The 18,805-nt window shown below is 33.0% G+C and overlaps 1 protein-coding gene and 1 long non-coding RNA gene across 10 annotated transcripts in view; one reads left to right on the top strand and one right to left on the bottom strand.

Annotated features, from left to right (window-relative positions):
• hrg (poly(A) polymerase hiiragi) overlaps positions 1-18,805 on the bottom strand; it is a 109,049-nt gene that overhangs the window by 58,425 nt on the left and 31,819 nt on the right. For all 9 annotated transcript variants that reach the window (XM_075355943.1, XM_075355940.1, XM_075355941.1 and 6 more), the window contains exons 4-5: positions 12,388-12,646; positions 8,326-8,430 (exon numbers count right to left, since the gene is read on the bottom strand). In XM_075355943.1, the coding sequence (XP_075212058.1) occupies positions 8,326-8,430; positions 12,388-12,646 (364 nt within the window). The remainder of the gene's footprint in view (positions 1-8,325; positions 8,431-12,387; positions 12,647-18,805) is intronic.
• Positions 7,324-18,014, top strand: LOC142319076 (uncharacterized). Its single transcript, XR_012755101.1, has 3 exons — positions 7,324-7,504; positions 14,404-14,625; positions 16,157-18,014. It is a non-coding gene; the product is annotated as an uncharacterized LOC142319076 (long non-coding RNA).

The raw sequence follows: 18,805 nt of genomic DNA, 5'->3' as shown, positions 1-18,805 counted from the left end.
AAGTTTAATTGTGTTTCAGTTTCTATTTTTCTTTTTTATTATAGATTATCTAAATATCTAAAAAAAAATCTTTGATCAATTTAAAACTAAATGAATTATTTCCTTTCAAAGAAACAATATTACTACACTGAAGAATTTAAAAAAAAAACTAACTGGAAAATCAAATTTTCAGCATACTCTCAATTAATGTGCAGTTAAATATTATTATCTCACCTTTATTTTTTATTTTTTAAATGTAAACAAATTTTATTTTGAAATAGTTGCTTTACTATTATAAACATATGGACTTGCCAAATGGAGAATATTTCAGGTATCAAATTTTATTCTATTACTCATAAAGTCAATCAATGTCTGTGTCCCCATGTTTGGTATTAATTTCTTGTAGCGCAACCATTAAATTGACAATTTCATGTTCGAGTAAGCCATCATTAAATAGCTTTCTTCAAAATGTTTAACAAATCTTTTCTAATCACTTACCATTACTAAATTAAGAACCATAGTATTATTACTTTCCCAGCTACAGCGATATATGCTGCTACAGCTATAAAAGTATATACTGGTAAAAAACATTTTTAAAAATGGTCTTTTTTAAGTTTCACGCCTTAAGGAGAATTAAAATAAATTAACAAAAAAAAAGTTTAAATATATTGTGAATCTGTGAAAAGTTTTTTTATTGCAATGATCCTAAATCCATAAAATTTATTTTTGCAGACGGAGGATGTTTGTGCAGATGTACACACGATGTATCTATGTTGGCTTGTATTTAGTCTTACAACTCTGGACCCTGTGGACTGATTTTCTTTAAAATTGGTTAACAGGTAATTAACTTCAAGAGAGGAAGAATATATTAAACTTTTTTCAAATATTGGAAAAAGGAATGTTTTGACTGAAATAAAATTTCAAATCTTTACAGGGCCTTTTAGCAAAAACCCTTTCTAACAAAAGTTGAATTTCTTTTTATCAAGATCACAAATAATCAAAAATGTTTATTTAATATTTACTCTCCTTCTCAAAAAATTATTTTATATATTTTTCTTTTTTTTTTTAGCTATATCTTGCCTCAGGAAAGGCGTTAATGGGAATTTACCACATCTATATTTTCTACATCAATAGGTCTTTAAACCACTATAAAAAGGTTTTCTGCCCATCCCATTCCAATGGTCTGTGGTAATATAAAACATTTTTTTAACTAAAGAAAATTTTTTTAGATTTATTTTAAATTTTAATGTATCAAGTTATATAATGAATTTAAAAAGTAAAATTCTTAATTTTTTTATAGCTCTTGCAGTTTAATATTTCTTAAAAAAAAAAAAAAAAATTACCCAATAATTATTACCCCTACCTAGCAAATTATAATTTTGTTTAATAATAATTATGGCCCTGAGGTTGATAATCCCCACGTCCAGAACACAACATCTACGTTCCACGTCCAGGGCAGCAACAGCTGTACTTATGTACAATACACATAGCTGGCTAACGGGGCTCCGAGTAATTTCCTCAGATATGCTTTTCTTTTGACCTGTTTCCACCTTCAGGTCACCATATGGATTGGAATTTACGGCCACCTGCAGGATATGTACTACTAATGATTTGGAAATGGACTCACACCATATTTAGAGCTGGCGATGTGGCGGTCGGGGTCAATGTTATTGCAGGTGTAACAGAGACCCTTCCGTTGTCCACATGTCCCCTGCAATGGCAAGCATGTAGCAATGGTGCCCATGTATGTCGGTGCATGGGAGCTCTGAAAGCTTCGGTGAGTAAGAGCCTGGAGTCAGTGCAGAGACTGCGCATCCGCTCTCTGCCAGGACATATGTCGGTTCCACCGGAGTACCGGATTGGACCTCCAAGGTTGGTAGCCCTGGAGTGGGGGTGTACCCTGGCGGCTAGCTTTGCTACAGAAGGGATAAACAACATGAGTAATCTTGAACAACAATCAAACATGGCAGAGGGTTCACGAAAACACCCTCGTTTAGAACCGGCTGTTTCACCCGAGGCGAAACGTCGTAAGAGTGCAGAATCTCGAAGAATAGAAGTTAAGGCCAGAAAAAGCTTGCAAAAAGCTTTTTTCAAGAGCAACATTCCGAAGCCGAAATATTTGATAATCACAAAGGCAGATGGTAATTTCTCGAAGGTGAGTCCCTTCCTCATTGCTCGAGAAATAAATAAATGTGCTGGAGGCCCTGTTAAAGAAATTAGAAAAACCTTCACAGGACTTCATGTGGAAACTGTAAATGATATTCAATCGCAAAAGATCCTAGGGTTGAAAAAATAGGAGAATTGGCTGTACGTGTTGATCCCCATGGCACATTCAACACCTCAAGAAGGGGTGTTGTGGTCTGTCGGGATCTATTAAACTGTTCAGAGCAAGAAATTTGTGAAGAACTAGTAGCACAAGGAGTAATAGAGTGTCGCCGATTGAACATGAGAAGGAATGGCGAAGTCCTTCCTTCAGCATCTCATGTTCTCACATTTAACCGGCCTACTTTGCCGGAGAAACTAAGAGCGGGAATACATCGATTGGATGTGCAGGCATTTGTACCGCAGCCAATGAGATGCTACAAGTGCCAACGTTTTGGCCATACCGCTGTAAGATGTGAGAGACCACAAATATGCGTGTGCGGCGAAGAGTTGCATGAGGGAGAGCCATGTAAAGAGCCTTCCACATGCATCAATTGTTAGGGAACACATTCTTGTAGATCCAGGAACTGTCCTGTCTACAAAGACGAGGTAGCTGTGCAGGAAGTAAAAACCCTGCAAAATGTTAGCTACTTCGAAGCAAAGAAGATTGTATATGCCCGCAGTCCTAGAGCAACAACAACCTATGCTCAGGCTGCGGCTGCTGTTCCTGCTCCAGCTCCAATTGCTGCAGATGAGACACAAATTATAAACAAACTAGCGCCTACTTTAACTAACATGATTGAAAGGATCATCGAAAACAAGATGAAGCCTTTCAGCAGCAAAGAATTTGTTAAGCCAAAGATAGTGGTACAGCCTGCTGAAGATAAATCTATAAAAATGAAAGTTGCTCCTGTAGAGAAGAAAACGGAGGCCAAACCAGAATGTCAAGTCCTTCTCAGCGAGATCCTTCAGGATAAGAAGAAAGAGATTGTTATGGAGGCTGCCAAGCCTCCTGCAACTGAGGTGGCCTCTAAACCACAGAGGCCACAAATATCCACACAAGGGGGGCGAATGTCCCCCCTTCCACAGGCGGTGATCAGTGCTGCTGCCATGTCAGGGGGCGGCCAGGTTGCCGCCTCTCAATCGGCGCCGATCCATGTCCGTCGTCATTGGTGGCTTCGGTGGTCTCCGAGAACACGTGGCTGTTTGCAGCATGGAGAAGGAAAAACGGCTGGCCGAAAGGGAAACCTAGGCTATAATTTAATTTAAAATCAGCGAGTTGATTGTACAATGGAACATCAATGTTTTTCAAACATCCATGAGCTCCAACGCTTGGTACATGATGTAGACCCGATCTGTATATGTCTGCAAGAAACACATTTCAGCTGAAATGAAAATTTTAACTTAAAAGGATATGATAAATTTCTGCAAGATCAACCGCCAAATATAAGAGTTAGAGGTGGAGTAGCCATACTAACTATCGACCAGAGCTACCACCGAAGCTATTGATCTAAATACAAGACATTCTAATAATAAGACATTCTAATGGCGACACTTCATTCGCCATTAGAATGAAGTGTCCGCTTCAGGTCACTGTTTGCAGCATATACTTGCCGAATTTTGATTGGAAGGAGGATGACATAGCACAATTAATTTCTGAGCTTTTTCCACCTATTTTACTGGTGGGTGATTTTAATGCTCATAATTCTCTTTGGGGATCGGATCGAGTAGATCCCCGCGGAAGAGAATTGGAAAGGTTCCTGATGAATTCTGAACTTATTCTCTTAAATGACGGGTCGGGAACATTTTTCAATACCAGAGATGGATTGACGTCCTGTATAGATCTAGCACTCATAAGTGGATCGATAGCACCGAGGTACACCTTCCATATTTTAGATGATTTGCATGGAAGAGATCATTTCCCGGTGCAAATTGTATCTGATGTTATAAGGAAAATATATCCCATCTCTAAAAGATGGTTGTTTGATAAGGCAGATTGGATGAGCTTCACGGCTAAGACGATACTCCCCGAAACAACTGGAGTTATCGGGGGCGATGTCGACGCTATAACAAATGCGATACTTGAGTTGGCATCGAGATTCATTCCCAAAACATCTTTGGAAACTTACAAAACAACCCGTTCCATGGTGGAACGATGCAATAAGTAAAGCTACTAAAAGAAAGAAAAGAGCGTATAACGCCCTTAAGAAATGTCCTACCCTAGAAAATCTTATTGCCTTTAAAAAATACAGGGCGTATGCAAAATGTCTCATGATAGACTCGAAGAAACGATCCTGGCAGCAATACTTGTCACCCATCGACAGAATCATTACTGCATCAGATGTTTGGAGGAAAGTGAAGGCGATTTGTGGGTGTAAAAATTTTGCACCCATAACTAGCCTTCAAGATGAAGACGAAATTAAGGACACTCCAAACGAAATCGCAGAGTTATTATCCATTCACTTCGAGAAAGCCAGCAAAACGGCTAACTACGAAGAAGATTTTCGAGCGAAAAAAGAAGAACTTGAAGGTCTACTAAATTTCGGTACTGAGTATAATTACTCATATAATGTACCATTTAAAATAGAAGAATTCATGAAAGCGTTGGAGAAAGCAGGCAACACAGCTGCTGGTCCGGATGAAATCCATTATAATATGATCAGGCAGCTGAATACCAGTGCAAAACATAGACTATTAGAACTGTATTATCAAATATGGCGGGATGGAATGTACCCGCAGCAGTGGAAAAAAGCTCATGTTGTTCCAGTACCAAAGAAAAAGAAAAATTTAACAGATCCCAATAGCTATCGTCCTATCTCCTTGACGTGCGCTATGGGAAAAATACTCGAAAAAATGATTAATAATCGACTCGTCTGGGTTTTTGAAAAAGAAAACCTGATATCACCAAATCAAGCAGGTTTTCGACAATACAACTCTACCACCGATCAAATGATCAACTTAGAGAATATTATATATAACAGCTTTATTACAAGAAAACATTGTGTCGGAGTCTTCTTTGATCTTCAGAAGGCTTTCGATACGACCTGGCAACATGGAGTTATGCTCCAGATACATGAATGGGGCATTCGTGGCAATGTGCCAGTATTGCTCAGCAACCATATGAATGACCGTACCTTCCAAGTACGTGTCAACAATGAATATTCAGCTGAAGGAATGTTGGAAAATGGTATACCACAAGGTTCGCCATTGAGCGGTACCTTGTTTACCATCGCCATTAATAAATTGATATTAGCCATTCCAGTAGAAATCAGCAAACGCGTCTATGTTGATGATTTGGCAATTGTGTATGCCAGCAACAAGACTGCTATGGTGAAGTACAAATTGCAACGGGCGATCAACGCTTTAAATGAAGTTGCCAGGAATAATGGATTCCAATTTTCACTAGAAAAAACCTGTTGTGTACACTTCTGTAGGAAGAGAATTCCTCATCAAAGTCCTATGTTGAGAACTGGCTATGATCCACTACAATATAAAGACGTGAGATTTTTAGGACTAGTATTGGATAAATCCCTTACATGGGGACTACACATACAGGACTTGAGTGTTAGATTCAAAAAAGCCCTAAACATTATTAAATTATCTAACATTAATTGGGGCTCTGATAAAGAGATATTATTGAGATTGTATAAGGAATTGGTTCAATCGAAACTCAACTAAGGATGTATTGTATATTCATCCGCTAGGAAGTCGCATTTAAGAAAGTTAGACCTTATTCACAACAGCGGAATAAGATATGCAACAGGCGTAAGTCCGGCGACTAGTATAATGTCTGAAGCCGAAATACTGCCACTACATTACAGAAGATATCTTTTGCTAAGATATGCAGCAAATATATGGGCTTTTCCTACCCATATAAATAACAAACTTCTTAATAATCATCCTATGGCTGCATTATACGAACATCGTGCTACCTATTCCAGACCAGCCGGAATTAGGCACCACGAATTAAGAAGAAAATATGAAATTGCTATTCTGGAGACTCTAGCAATTTCCACAAGAGAAATACCGCCATGGCTCTTGCCAGCGGTAAATACAAGGTTGGATCTCTCTCAGGGAGAAATAAAAAAGAAACCAGCAGTGATCATCCAACAGGAATTTTTGGCAACCGTCAGTAGTTATGAAGAATATATTAGAATTTATACCGACGGTTCTAAAACTGAACATGGTGTTGGATGCTCCATATATGTAAATGGAGGCTATGGGTAAGCGCAATAGATGCCTGTAGCCTGTTTATAAGGAGCCAACTGCCATGGCATCCTGGCGTGACTAATATACTGCTTCACGGCGGTTCTTGTCGCCTTGAGGGTGCTTAAACAAACTATAAACAAGACAGGTAGAAGAAGGAAATGGCATTGATAAGTTGTATTTTTAATTTTATGGTCTTTTTGAGAACCTTATCTCAAATTTTAATATCGGGGCCCTTTACACCCCGTAAGTGTTGTTGTGTCTTAATGTTTTTTATGTTGGTTGTGCTTTTAAATAAAATGTAAGGGCCCTTTATACCCTTACATATGATGATCCTGATGGTGATACTAATTTCTTTTAAAGAATGTGACGAGGGCTAATGACCCTAGCAGTCTATGCCCGTAAAAATTAAAAAAAAAAAAAAAAATTATGATGTTTCTTAGTAATTTTTAAACAATTTTAAAAAGATTTTTTTAAATTTTTTATCACCACTTAGGGATTATTTTCTTAAAAATTAATTAATGAGTATGAGAGTCCCGTAAGTAGAACATTTTTTCCACAATTTCCAATTTTTAATGCTCAAAACGTATTTTGTTTAACAATAAAGTTCCTAAAATAACTTAATATCCCCCTGATTTAAAAATCTAAAAAATTAAAATAAGCTTTTTTAAAATCAATTTTAGTGACTATTTCAATTATTAAAAAATGACAATTGTAAAAACATAAAGTTTTTTCAAAAATGGATTCTATAACTTTGCTGGCTTAACAGCAAATTTTATGGAATTCGTTGCCAGTTTTTTGTTCTAGATGATCTTGCTGCAAGATATCACAGCAAAAATTTGCTCTGAATATTGATTTCCTTGACAAGCTATTTACTTTAACACACACAAATTGATAAGGTCAAACATTTAATGATGTAATTGTATTATAGAGTAAACAATTAAATTATTGGCAGTATAGTGTTGGCCAATCCCCAAGGCATTTGCATTGGTGGCATCCTAACAGAGGCCAAACTGATGACTGTGTGTTGTGTTATCAGGTTTAGAGGGTCTAAAATATGACCTCTGATAAAGCCCATCAGGGCTAGGAATAGAGGAGAGTGCTGCAGTGACCGGGATCACCACAAAGAGGCTGTCTTACCCTACAAGGGTCAGGATGAGGTCAAACATGTAATGAGGTAATAATATTACAGAGTAAAGAATTAAATTATTGGCAATATAGTGTTGGTCAATGTTAAATGAAAATTTATTTATCTTGGGTTCACTCTCCTTTCTAAAATATTTATTTGTTTTTGTTTATTCTATTTATATCAGTTTGCTCATAATACAATTCTTTACACATTTTTTGTTTAATATTTTTTCACATTTAATTACTCCAGACATAAATGGTTATTTAACACTTCTTATTAAAAAAAAAGTGCCTTTGCTAATAAAAACCTTTGGGATCCTATTTTTAAACTCTTCAAATTTGGTTACACTTAAAAACTAAAAACTTTTCTCTATAATTGCACCATGTTTTTCCAAATGCTACAAAAATTGTTATTTCTCTCATCCTTTGAAGCAATGCCTAACAGCGGTCCAGGAGGCTTAAAAAAATTGCCATGCACAGAAATACAGATATTAACTTAAATTACAGTAAATATTTTTAAAAAATCTTTCAGCACCAGTTAAGTGGAAAAACATATTTTTAGATTTATGTTTATATAAAATTGTTTCTTTAGTTTATATTAAAAGATTTACCAAAGTGTATGCCCGATTCTTTACGGGAGACTGAAACATATAAGCTAAACAATATAACTGTTTATGCATGATATATATATATATATATATATAAAATTTTCTTATCACTACATGGAAATGTACCTATTTTACTGTACATAACAATAATAAATAATACAAAATTTCATTTGTGTTCTTAAAATAGGAAAAAAGCAAGCATCAATCACATATTAATTAAGATGTATAAACCAAAGTGAGAATATAATATTTATTACTTTACCATTGTATCAGGTATTTCTTTTAATGCTAGCCTGGCGAACAACATATCTATTTCGATACCATCAAAGTTCATTTTAATTACCGGAACAAATGCTTCTTCAACAGCCTGGAAAACATTAACTGCATTACAATAATGAAAGCAAAATTCACTTGTACACAAGGTATAACAATTTAATTTTTGTACAGTGGCTATGCAATGGTGATATGATTGGAATAATGTCATTAATCATGACTATAAATGTTTTAACTGGTTTGTATGTATACTACTTCTTCATTGGTAAGAGTCATTTACATTTGTTAGGTAGAAATGATGAAAAATTGATTTTTCATAATTAACAAATAATTATAAAGATCCATAGGTAAAAAAATAAATAAGCAGTTGAACTTTAAAACAATGTGTTAACATCCAGTTGTGTGAAAATCAACAAAATTGCTACTGAAAGTTACATTTAAAGTAAGTCTCCCAGAGTTGCACCCACTTATGCCAGCTATTTCTTTCAATCCTCAAAACATTTTCAATAGTCTTCAAAAATCGCTAAGTTAACTTAGCGATTTTTTCTTAATTTTATTTATTGTCACATATTGTTGATCTTTTAATAGGGTCAGTCCATTTCAAGTGTCCCAAAAAAAAAAATATAAGTTGGTTGCTTGACCAATTAAAAAAAAAACTGAAACTTACCCACTTGTTTCCGGACCTTAAAACATTTTTTTTAAGCAGTTTACCTGCGGTGATCATTTCTGTTACATATTTTTCTTTTCTTTTTTTTTAGCTATATCTTGCTTCACGGAAGGAGTTAATGGAAATTTATTACATCTATATTTTCTACATCAATAGTTCTATAAACCATTATAAAAATATTTTGCCTATCCCACTCCAACGGTCTGTGGTAATAAAAAAACATTATTTTATTAAAGCATGTGAGCACGTTGTGCACACCTATTTTTGTGATCATAAGGATTTATGGAAAAATCGTAACTAAAAAAATATTGGTCATGGAAGGATGAAACAAAAAGCAATGTAATCATATTTTCTAAAGGTAAACAATTGGTTCAGTGGTTTATTTACCTATCTCTCCTTTTTCTATGAGAAAATTATCAATAAAGTTGAACATGAAAAACAGTGAAATTTTACTTATGGTCATTTTTTTCAAAAGGCAGGGATGGCATATACAGTTTGAATTTTTTTTTTATATGTTAGTAGTTTTACCATAAATAATATTAATGGTGATGTACTTACCCCTACATTTTTTATGAATTTTTGAAAACTAATTTTTTTTTTAAATTCAAATTTTGGCTTCAAATAACTCTTGATGGGGCTACTCATAAAAATCTCAAATTTGCACAACTTGTAGTGTTTTTGTAGATGTTTATGGCAAATAAAAAAGTTTCTTGTGTATTATACTAATAAAAAAGTTACAACTTCTCAAAAATCAAGAAAAACCTGTTAAAAGCAATACCATTTTGACTCTCTAAATAAGTGCTCCAAGGGGGTTTCTTGTCTTCTTTGCACTTTACATTTTTTATATTTAGCCCCTATGTTGAAGTTGACGTTTTCAATACTTGTAAAATAATTTAAAAAAAAAATTATTAGGTTGTAATTTAACCAATACCAGTAACCTAATACAATTTTGATTCAAAATGCTTGTAAAATTACCCAAACTGAGATTTCAATGAGTAGCCTACATCTTTTATCAAGAATTCATTTTTATTTTTGTAAACACCATAGAAGAAAAATAAATTTTAGGAAAATTTTATTTATTCTTCAGTGAAATAGCCTGTTTTTGTACCAATAAACGTTTATTATTATTGAGACCTTATTTATTTTAAAATTTAGTGCTGATGGCCTTTGATCTGTGCTTAATTTTTTCAATTTTGATGGAGATGATACATCCAAAATGCCACAAGCAGCATCCAATTGTTCAATATTGTGATGTGGGGCAATATATTGCTCTTGGTCTTTGCATTCATATATTTCTTTGTTCTGCTAAGAAAAAATACTTTTGATCCACTTAACACAAAGAGACTTTCCAGGAGCTGAATTTAAATTTGGAAAAATGTGTTCTTTAAGAGCTTGCTCTTATGTTATTTGTCTTAAGTTTTTCTTAACTGTCTTTTTATTAGTTCTCAAAGGGTCACAATAGAACTGTCCATACAGGTGACTGAATTTTGACAAAAATGTTTTCAAGATATTTATGAACACTAGTGACATCTGGAATAAGATGTAAAAAAATAAGTTGGTTTTCATCACTAAATTCACAAATTTTAACAAGTTCTTTTGTCACTGTTCCATACACTATTTTAAGTGAAATTACTTGAAAATAATATAAAAATTTAACCGATTTTAAAATTTGCAAATATGATATTATTAAGTAACATTTATTTAATAAACACTTCCAAACACAGGATGAAATTTGAGACGCTAAAGATGTGAACAAGTCACTGCACTGACTAATGTCAGACTGACCAGTCTGTAACTGTAAAGCTAAATGATGCAACAACCAAAAATGAGCATGTTGCAACATGAATTTTCCTGATAACTGGAAATGATTTCAAGCACCTGTTATAACATGAATACTGTCTATTTCAATTATAGTAATAATAGTAGAATTATTTGAAGCCAAAATTAACTTCTTTTTTTTTAAATTAATTTTCAAAAATTCACAAAAATTTAGGGGTAAGTATATCAACATTAATATTATTTATAGTAAAATTACTAACATATAGGTACATATAAAAAAAATAATTCAAATTGTATATGCCTCCCCCTGCCTCTGAAGAAAATTCCAAAAGTGAAATATCAGTTTTTCATGTTCAACTTTACTGGTAATTTTCTCATAGAAAGAAGAGATAGGTAAATAAACCACTGGACCAATCTTTTACCTTGAGAAAATATGATTAAATTTCTTTTTGCTTCATCCTTCCAGGACCAGTAGTTTTTTAGTTATGAGTTTTTCCATAAACATTAGGATCACAAAATAGATGTGCGCATTGTAACAAAGGTAAAAAAATAAATAAAAAAATAGTTTTAATAAGGTCTGAGACATGTAGAAAATAAGTGGGTAAGTTTGATTTTTTTTTGAATTGGTCAAGCAACCACCCTAAGGGTCACTTATAATGAATTGACTCAATAGTGAAGTGTGAGCTGGAACAACATCGTTGTGCAAAGTCCAAGAATGGTTTTCCTGTTTGTTGCAGTTTTCTTCAACTGTTAGTTGATCCTGCAACCCTGAAGTAAAAATTTATAATGGATGGTGCCATTGTAAAAAAAAATTAGGAAGAAAAACCTTAACATTTTATCCAACTCTGAATGCTTTTATTGGTCTTGGTTCTTCAGAAACTATGCATGGGCATTTATTTAAAACACAGCTATACATCAAAGTTTCATCACGTATTATAAAACATTTAAGTAATCAGTGATGTCTGCTAACAACTGTTACTTCATGTTGCTTCTGCTGAATAAGAGTTTTGGAACAAATTCTGCTACTACTTGTTTCCAAAAATCTACTTGTCACCACAAATGTCAGTCATAATTGTTTCACACTAGCTATAAGAAATTCCCACCTCTTCAGCAAATTCTCTAAAAGTGATTTGTCAATTATTGATCACAATGTCCTTTATTTTGTCAATATTTACGTTGGTTGTTAATATGTTATGATGTCCAATTCTTTTGTCATGTTCACAGTTTTCTTGAAACCATTTGTATCATTCATATACTTTTCGTGTTAACATAATAACCTTGCCAAAAGCCTTCCCTAACATCTTCAGTACTTCAAAGTCCTTTATTCGATTTTTAATGTAAATCCTTTGTTTCATCATATTCAAACAAAATCAACTGCCACTTGTAACAAAATGTTCTAATTGCTAAGCTGTCAAATTTGAATTAAACAACTAATATGATAAAAAATATTGATATACATTACACAAGTAAACCATCAGAGAAATTAAAAATTCAGTCGAAAAGATATAGTGTGCAAAATTACCAAATTCTTACTTTTTTATCATACCTCATATGTACATTTACATATATGCATTTGGATAATATATGTAAATAAATGATACATACCCTCAAATCTGTAACTTCAGGATGATTTTTTAACATTTCAAAGAATGAAGTAAAATAATCAGAACGGTCTATATGTCTAGGTGCAACACATAATGCATCAATATCAGCTCCCTTATGATGAACACCTAATCTGTATGAACCGAATGTGTATATTTTTCCACCAACTTGCTCAGCTACATTTTCTGGCATGTTTCTAGCAATGCTTAATTCCTTAATCCATTGTTTTACCAAACAATTTAATTTGCTAAGAATTTCCATCCTGGAAAAAAATTATGTTTCATATTAATTTATTACCTAAGCATATGAACAGTAATAAAGCAGAAATAATAATACATAATATCTCCAATAACAAATACAAAGAACAGTAAAATTGATGTTTTACTGCATCTGATGGACAATGAAATAGAAGTTCTCAATTTTATTCTTTTAGATAGTTGTAGAATTTCTCTAATAATGTAAAACATTGTAAATATTTATTAATAAATCCAACATAATTAACAATTAGCAAAATTATAAAAACTATCCCTTCTCCTAAAAGATATCTTTAAATGCAAAATTTTAATTTATGTAGAAATTAATTCATACAAAAATTTAAAGATTTGATTGTATTGAACAAAATTTTGTAGATTAGAGTAATGAACATTACAAGCATTGATATGATAAGCAATACAATATTCATTCATAATTTTCTTATAGGGCAGAGTGTCTCAGCTGACTTATTTACGTACAACATTAAAAAAATGAGTAGGAACTAACACACGTCAACAAAAAATAATTTGGAACTGAGATAAAAAGTAGGTGAATAGGGTAAAATTCTTATCTTTGTTTTGCATTTACGTTTATCTTAATCTTTTTTCTTCTTTTCCTTTTTTGTTCAGTGAAGTCTTCTCTTTTTATCATCTAGCAGTAGTTACTCATCGTAGATTCATTCCATCTGCCTTAATAATGTTGTTCTGTCAGCCATATATCTTGGTGGAATCTTTCTCCTTGTTTGTCGCTGATGTCACAAAGTTTAAAAGGAAAAGTCCAAATGAGAATATAAAAATTTTCATTGACATTCTGCAGTCTAAATTGTTGTAGTTCATTTATAAGCTGATCATGGTTTTCAGTTTTTTGTTAGCAAGAAAATCAGTAACAACATCTTTGAATGACTTCAATGCTGCTAGTATTCAGTTTACTATCAAATATATTTTAATAAATTAATTTTCTCTATTTGTGGCCCAATGATATTCCCTCTTTTAATTTGGCTTCACTTACTTATGAAAAAACCTCAAGTAAATATTTTAAAAGCTACCTCCATCTTCATCTAATGCTATTATAAAATTCTTCCTAGTTTTAAGTTTAGAGGTTGTTAAATAATACGACCTGCTTTAACAAGGGGAATATTGACAATATTATCTTTTCCTGGGGTAAACTGATTTCTTTTTGGCCAGTTTTTAACTGCAGTGTTCATCTGTAGCCTGTCTATCCCACAAACACAAGAAATACATATATATATTGTAAAGCCATTCTGAAGACCGAGAAGAAGCCCTATCACTTTTAGGTTAGCAATGATTCGCCATGAGTGTTCATTCTTAATGGCTTTTTAAATTTTTGACATACTTTCATGTTTCCTTCATTCCTACAACATGTGCTACCACTATAGAAGAAAAATTATTTGATTCCAGTTACACAACAAACACTGCCTTTAAGCTTCTTTTTGATGAGTATAAATAAACACTGATCACGAATAACATATTCAATGTCCAGTTCAGACATTAGTCCCATAACATCATGGCAGGAACAAATTAAACCATTTCTTATAAAGAATTTCAGTAAATTTTCATTTTGATTTCTATAAACTGAAATTTTAGTATCCATGATTAATAAAATTACATTCTTTAAGACGTGAACCTAGAAGTTTCGCATGTTGTTTCGACATAAACAAGTTACGAATTAGGTTGCTCAGTTCTGCTTATGTTATGCAATGAGGTTCAGTATTTGATTCTTCTGGAATGTAATTAATATATGTTGCAGTTGAGGATCCATAGGTTGAGCCTTCTGGGGAATCAGAAAGCTCTTTCAAAGAAGCTGGAGTAATCGGAATTGGTAAATCAACATCCTGAAGTATTGGTCTCATAGTTGAAAGAACACTTGGGAGTGCAATTCTGCTTTTATTGATTGAATTGAAACCAGAAACATTTGTTAAGCAAAAACAGCAGTTATAATAACGGTTAATACACTCTAGTCAAATCACAGGTAAGTCAAAAGGCAATGCTCTTTTTTCCTTTTAACACTGAGCTAGTTTAAGATAGCACTTGATGCGTGCTACATACATGTGGAGTCCAGGATTTATCTTGGTCTCCCAAGGGACAGTCAAAATAATGTTTGTAAGCAGTTTTCAGAAATTTGATACTGGTTCTTGTTGACTTTTTGTGGTGAATTCTCTGTAAACGTAAGAAAAAATATTTGGAAAATCTTTACAAGCCCGATTTTTATTCATTGTAAAATTCAAATTTTTTAATGAATGAAAGTAAACTGAAATATTACAGAAACAAGAAAAAGTTACATTTTAATTTATGAATACTTAATTACTTAAAATACTTAATAAAATTGTTTCACACACACCTTAACAAATCTTGAAATTCAATACAATAATACCAAAAGTTGTTATAAAAATCTTTCTCTAAATTGATGGCATCATTTATGAAACAATCTTTATATGTGCAAGATAAAAACACTACCACAACAAAAGAACACAGCAAGTCAAACTAAAAGCTGGACTCATACTGAAGAAAATTTCATCATGTTGAATTACTCATTACTTGACTCACTGACATGTCTGGCTTGACATGAAATGACATCATTTGATTGTTATATATCAAATATAGATTTACAGCATGCATCACAATATAAATCAGATGTGAAAAAGCAAACATGCAGACGGACTAACTTATTTGTATTGTTTGTTCCACAAATGATCGAACAAATAAATTTAAGGGGTTGTAACTTAAGAATGTTACGTGATGGGTGTTTCAGAATATATATTCAGATTCAGCATATAAAATACTATATAGAACACCTACTCCCTTTTCAGTTCCAAATTTTATGTTGACCAGTGATAATTAATGATGTAATCCTTCAGTTTCTAGTATTAAGATGACCATTTTTATTTTGATTTTATAATCATACAAAGAACTTTTTACAACATGCATAGAAAAATAACTTGTATAAATTTTTTATTCAGTTTTGTAGAACAACTAAAAAATATAAATATAGTAAAGTCCGGTTTATCTGGCCTAATGTGACAGTGTACTTGGCTGTACAATATAAATTATTTGTATTGTAAATCGTTAAACAACTGAAAAAACTTTACCTTCCCTAGATAAATTTAATACAGGGCATCCTGATATACTATGGTAAAGTGTCAAAAATAAAAATACAGTACATTACTGTAATACAATTTTAATCTTTAAATTAGTCATTAAATTATCTTAAAATCACAACTGCAGTTTTATGTTTTCAAATGCCATTAATGTATAGTGAAATAATGTTTTTACAAGAGTTTTAATTTTTTACTTATTTAGAAAAAAGCCTTTTACAGTTTTTTTGTTTTTCGTTTTCTGACCTCTTTTTTGCTGTGGTTTCTCTCTATCGTCATAACCAGATGATGTTGGCTGCAGTCCCCTCATCCTGTTATGGGATGTAAAGGTTTTGATGGCTTTTAAGGTATCAGAATGAGAATCCTTAGTTGAGCTTGAAGTTACGAAGTCATCTTTGTTTTCTGTAGGTTCACTGGACACAATATGTGCTATGTCTACATCCATGATCTCTTCATTCTCATCATTTTTCATCCACTCATTTACATCAGAAATGTCCACACTTTCACATCTGGGGATATTTTGAAGAAGAGAAATGATTTCAACAAGTGTCATCTGTTTGTAATGATTCATATTTATCATCCTGGTGACGAAGAAAGATCTTCCAGGATCGGATGAGTGAGATCTCTTCCCAGGCTTCAGAACTCTATCTAATCACGTCAAGGATGTCAATCTACTTCAGTCTCTCAACAAATCCCTCATTGTTCTTGATACCCATAAAAAAACAGAGAAGCCGCGGATACTTCTTTTTTAAGGTCTCCAGTATTCCCTGATCCATAGACTAGCTCAAAAATGTTACATTTGGGGAAAGAAAAAGCACTTTAACGTCACCATCCTGCATCTTGTCATTGATAGGTGCATTGTCCATAAGAATCAAGGCTTTCCTTGAAAGCTTATTATTCTTCAAAAACTTCTCCATTCAGACTTTTTTTTTGTGCAGTATACCACAGAGAGTGACTCTGACGTTTTAAGTTTTTTAAATGCCCTGGGCTTCAAAGCCTTCCCAATAAGTGCGAATCTCAATTTGTGGATGCCACTTGCATTGCTATGAACAAGCAACATGACTCATTCTTTGCCTCTTTTGTAGCTGCTTGCACCTGCTTCTTGTTTTGCAGCTAGGGTTTTAATAAGGATCATTTTGTAACTGAGCCCTGTCTCATCACAATTATATATCTGGTCACCTGACGTGCCAACTATCAATTTATAGAAATCGTGGCCATGCCTTAATTTTTCTTCCAGTGATCTAACCAACTGCTTGCTGCAGGCTGTAAATTCACTGCTCTCTTCTTCCAATATATTTTTTAATTGCCTAGTACAATACTGTATTGCCTAACGCCTGCAATTTTTACGATACTACATATAAATATGAAAGTATTGAGGTTATCGCTGAGACATTGCAGGCACTATGCAAGTACAAGACTTTTTGTGGTCACTTTTTAATATTTTTTTTTGCCTTGGCCAGATAACCTGGAGTGCCGGATGGAAAGAGACTGGATAAATTGGTCTTTACTGTATACTCAATCTGTAAAATCTTTTCCAAGAGTAAAGCTATGAAAACAGAAATAATGGTGAATCTCTTGGGTGAGGTCATAACTTGTTCGGAAAAGCCTTCTGAACAACATATCCAAAGCTCATTCACCTTGGGGTTAAGAGTTGTAATTTGTTTTTGTGAAAGTATTTTTGTGCCTAGTGTTGGATTTTTAATTAATGGAACAATGACCGAACATAAGATTTTGTTTCTTGCTTAAAAAAATGCTACAGAAATGTTTGAAATGATGGAAACAAGTACATAGTGATGAAGGTGTGTGTTGATTGTGTTCAAGCGGTTTGGTTATTTTTGTAAAAGCTAAATGTCATTAGAAGATGTAGATAAAAGGTTGAGATCAGGGTCGAGAAATTTTCATAAAAATTGATTGGGTGATTTTTCATAAAGCCAAGGATTGGTGCCTGCTTCAGGAGTGCCAGCTCACACAGCCATCACTGTATGGCAATTTTTGGTCAAAGGACAAGTGACAGTGGTGCTAGACCATCCTCCTATGTGCCAGATATAGCCTCAGAAATAAACTATTTTCTGTTTCTTAAGGTACAGATGCCTATAAAGTGGAAGCAGTACAAGTTTCCAAAAAGGAGATTCCAAAAGAAGACTTCTTTAGAACTTTTAATAATCTTTATAACTAATCTAAACACTGTATTGTGCTGAAGGGAGACTATGTAGAAACTTAAAGATATATAAATTTTACAGACTTTTTTATTGTTTTTATAGCCTCACTCTTGGAACTTTTAGTATACATCATGTATATGTATTTGTTATAAATGAGGATAAAATATAATTTCTAAGTATTAGAATAATAAAGTTTTCTAATCCTAATGGATATTTTATTTATGCCAATATAATAATTCTGTTACAACCACTAATTCATCACAATACAGCTCTTTCAAAGCACAATATGTCAGATTTTCAGAGATTTGTTTAATACAATTAAAAAATGTCAAAATTTACCTACTATCCAGCAGGGTAAAAATTATAATATCAAAATATACAAAATGAAATGATTACTATATGCAATTACTGAAAAAAAGTATAGAAGCATGCCGTTCCCTTTTATAGAAGTCGATTCAATTATAACAGAAATTAATCAGAAAGAATAAGATTAATGGAGAACTACAAGACAATCACCCCTCTAATGACATACATCTTTTACAGGCAAATTCACAAAGAAAAACCTGGAAAACTAATAATATACTAATCAGATAATTTTTATATGGAAGTTTCCTCAAACTTTCAGAGAACTTATGTAGAACTTCCGCATATTTATGTGGATGTACTTCATGAACTGTTTAGAAGAATAAAATATGAAGTGCAACAATAAAAGTAATGATACTGATGTTTTTAGCAAAACGTGGCAACCCTGCAGCCTTCATAGACACTCTACCTTTAATTTTGATCTTCTGCCACTAATAGTCCAAGCAGGATATTCATACAACCTCTCAGTCTTGAGTAGTGGTGTAATAAGTGAACACGTGTTTTGGTCTCTAGTCACGGAATTGGATTTGCAAAA

This window comes from Lycorma delicatula, chromosome 2 (assembly GCF_047948215.1).
Source record: "Lycorma delicatula isolate Av1 chromosome 2, ASM4794821v1, whole genome shotgun sequence".
Taxonomy (NCBI): Eukaryota; Metazoa; Arthropoda; class Insecta; order Hemiptera; family Fulgoridae; genus Lycorma; species Lycorma delicatula.
This window is presented reverse-complemented; position numbering and strand designations above follow the sequence as displayed.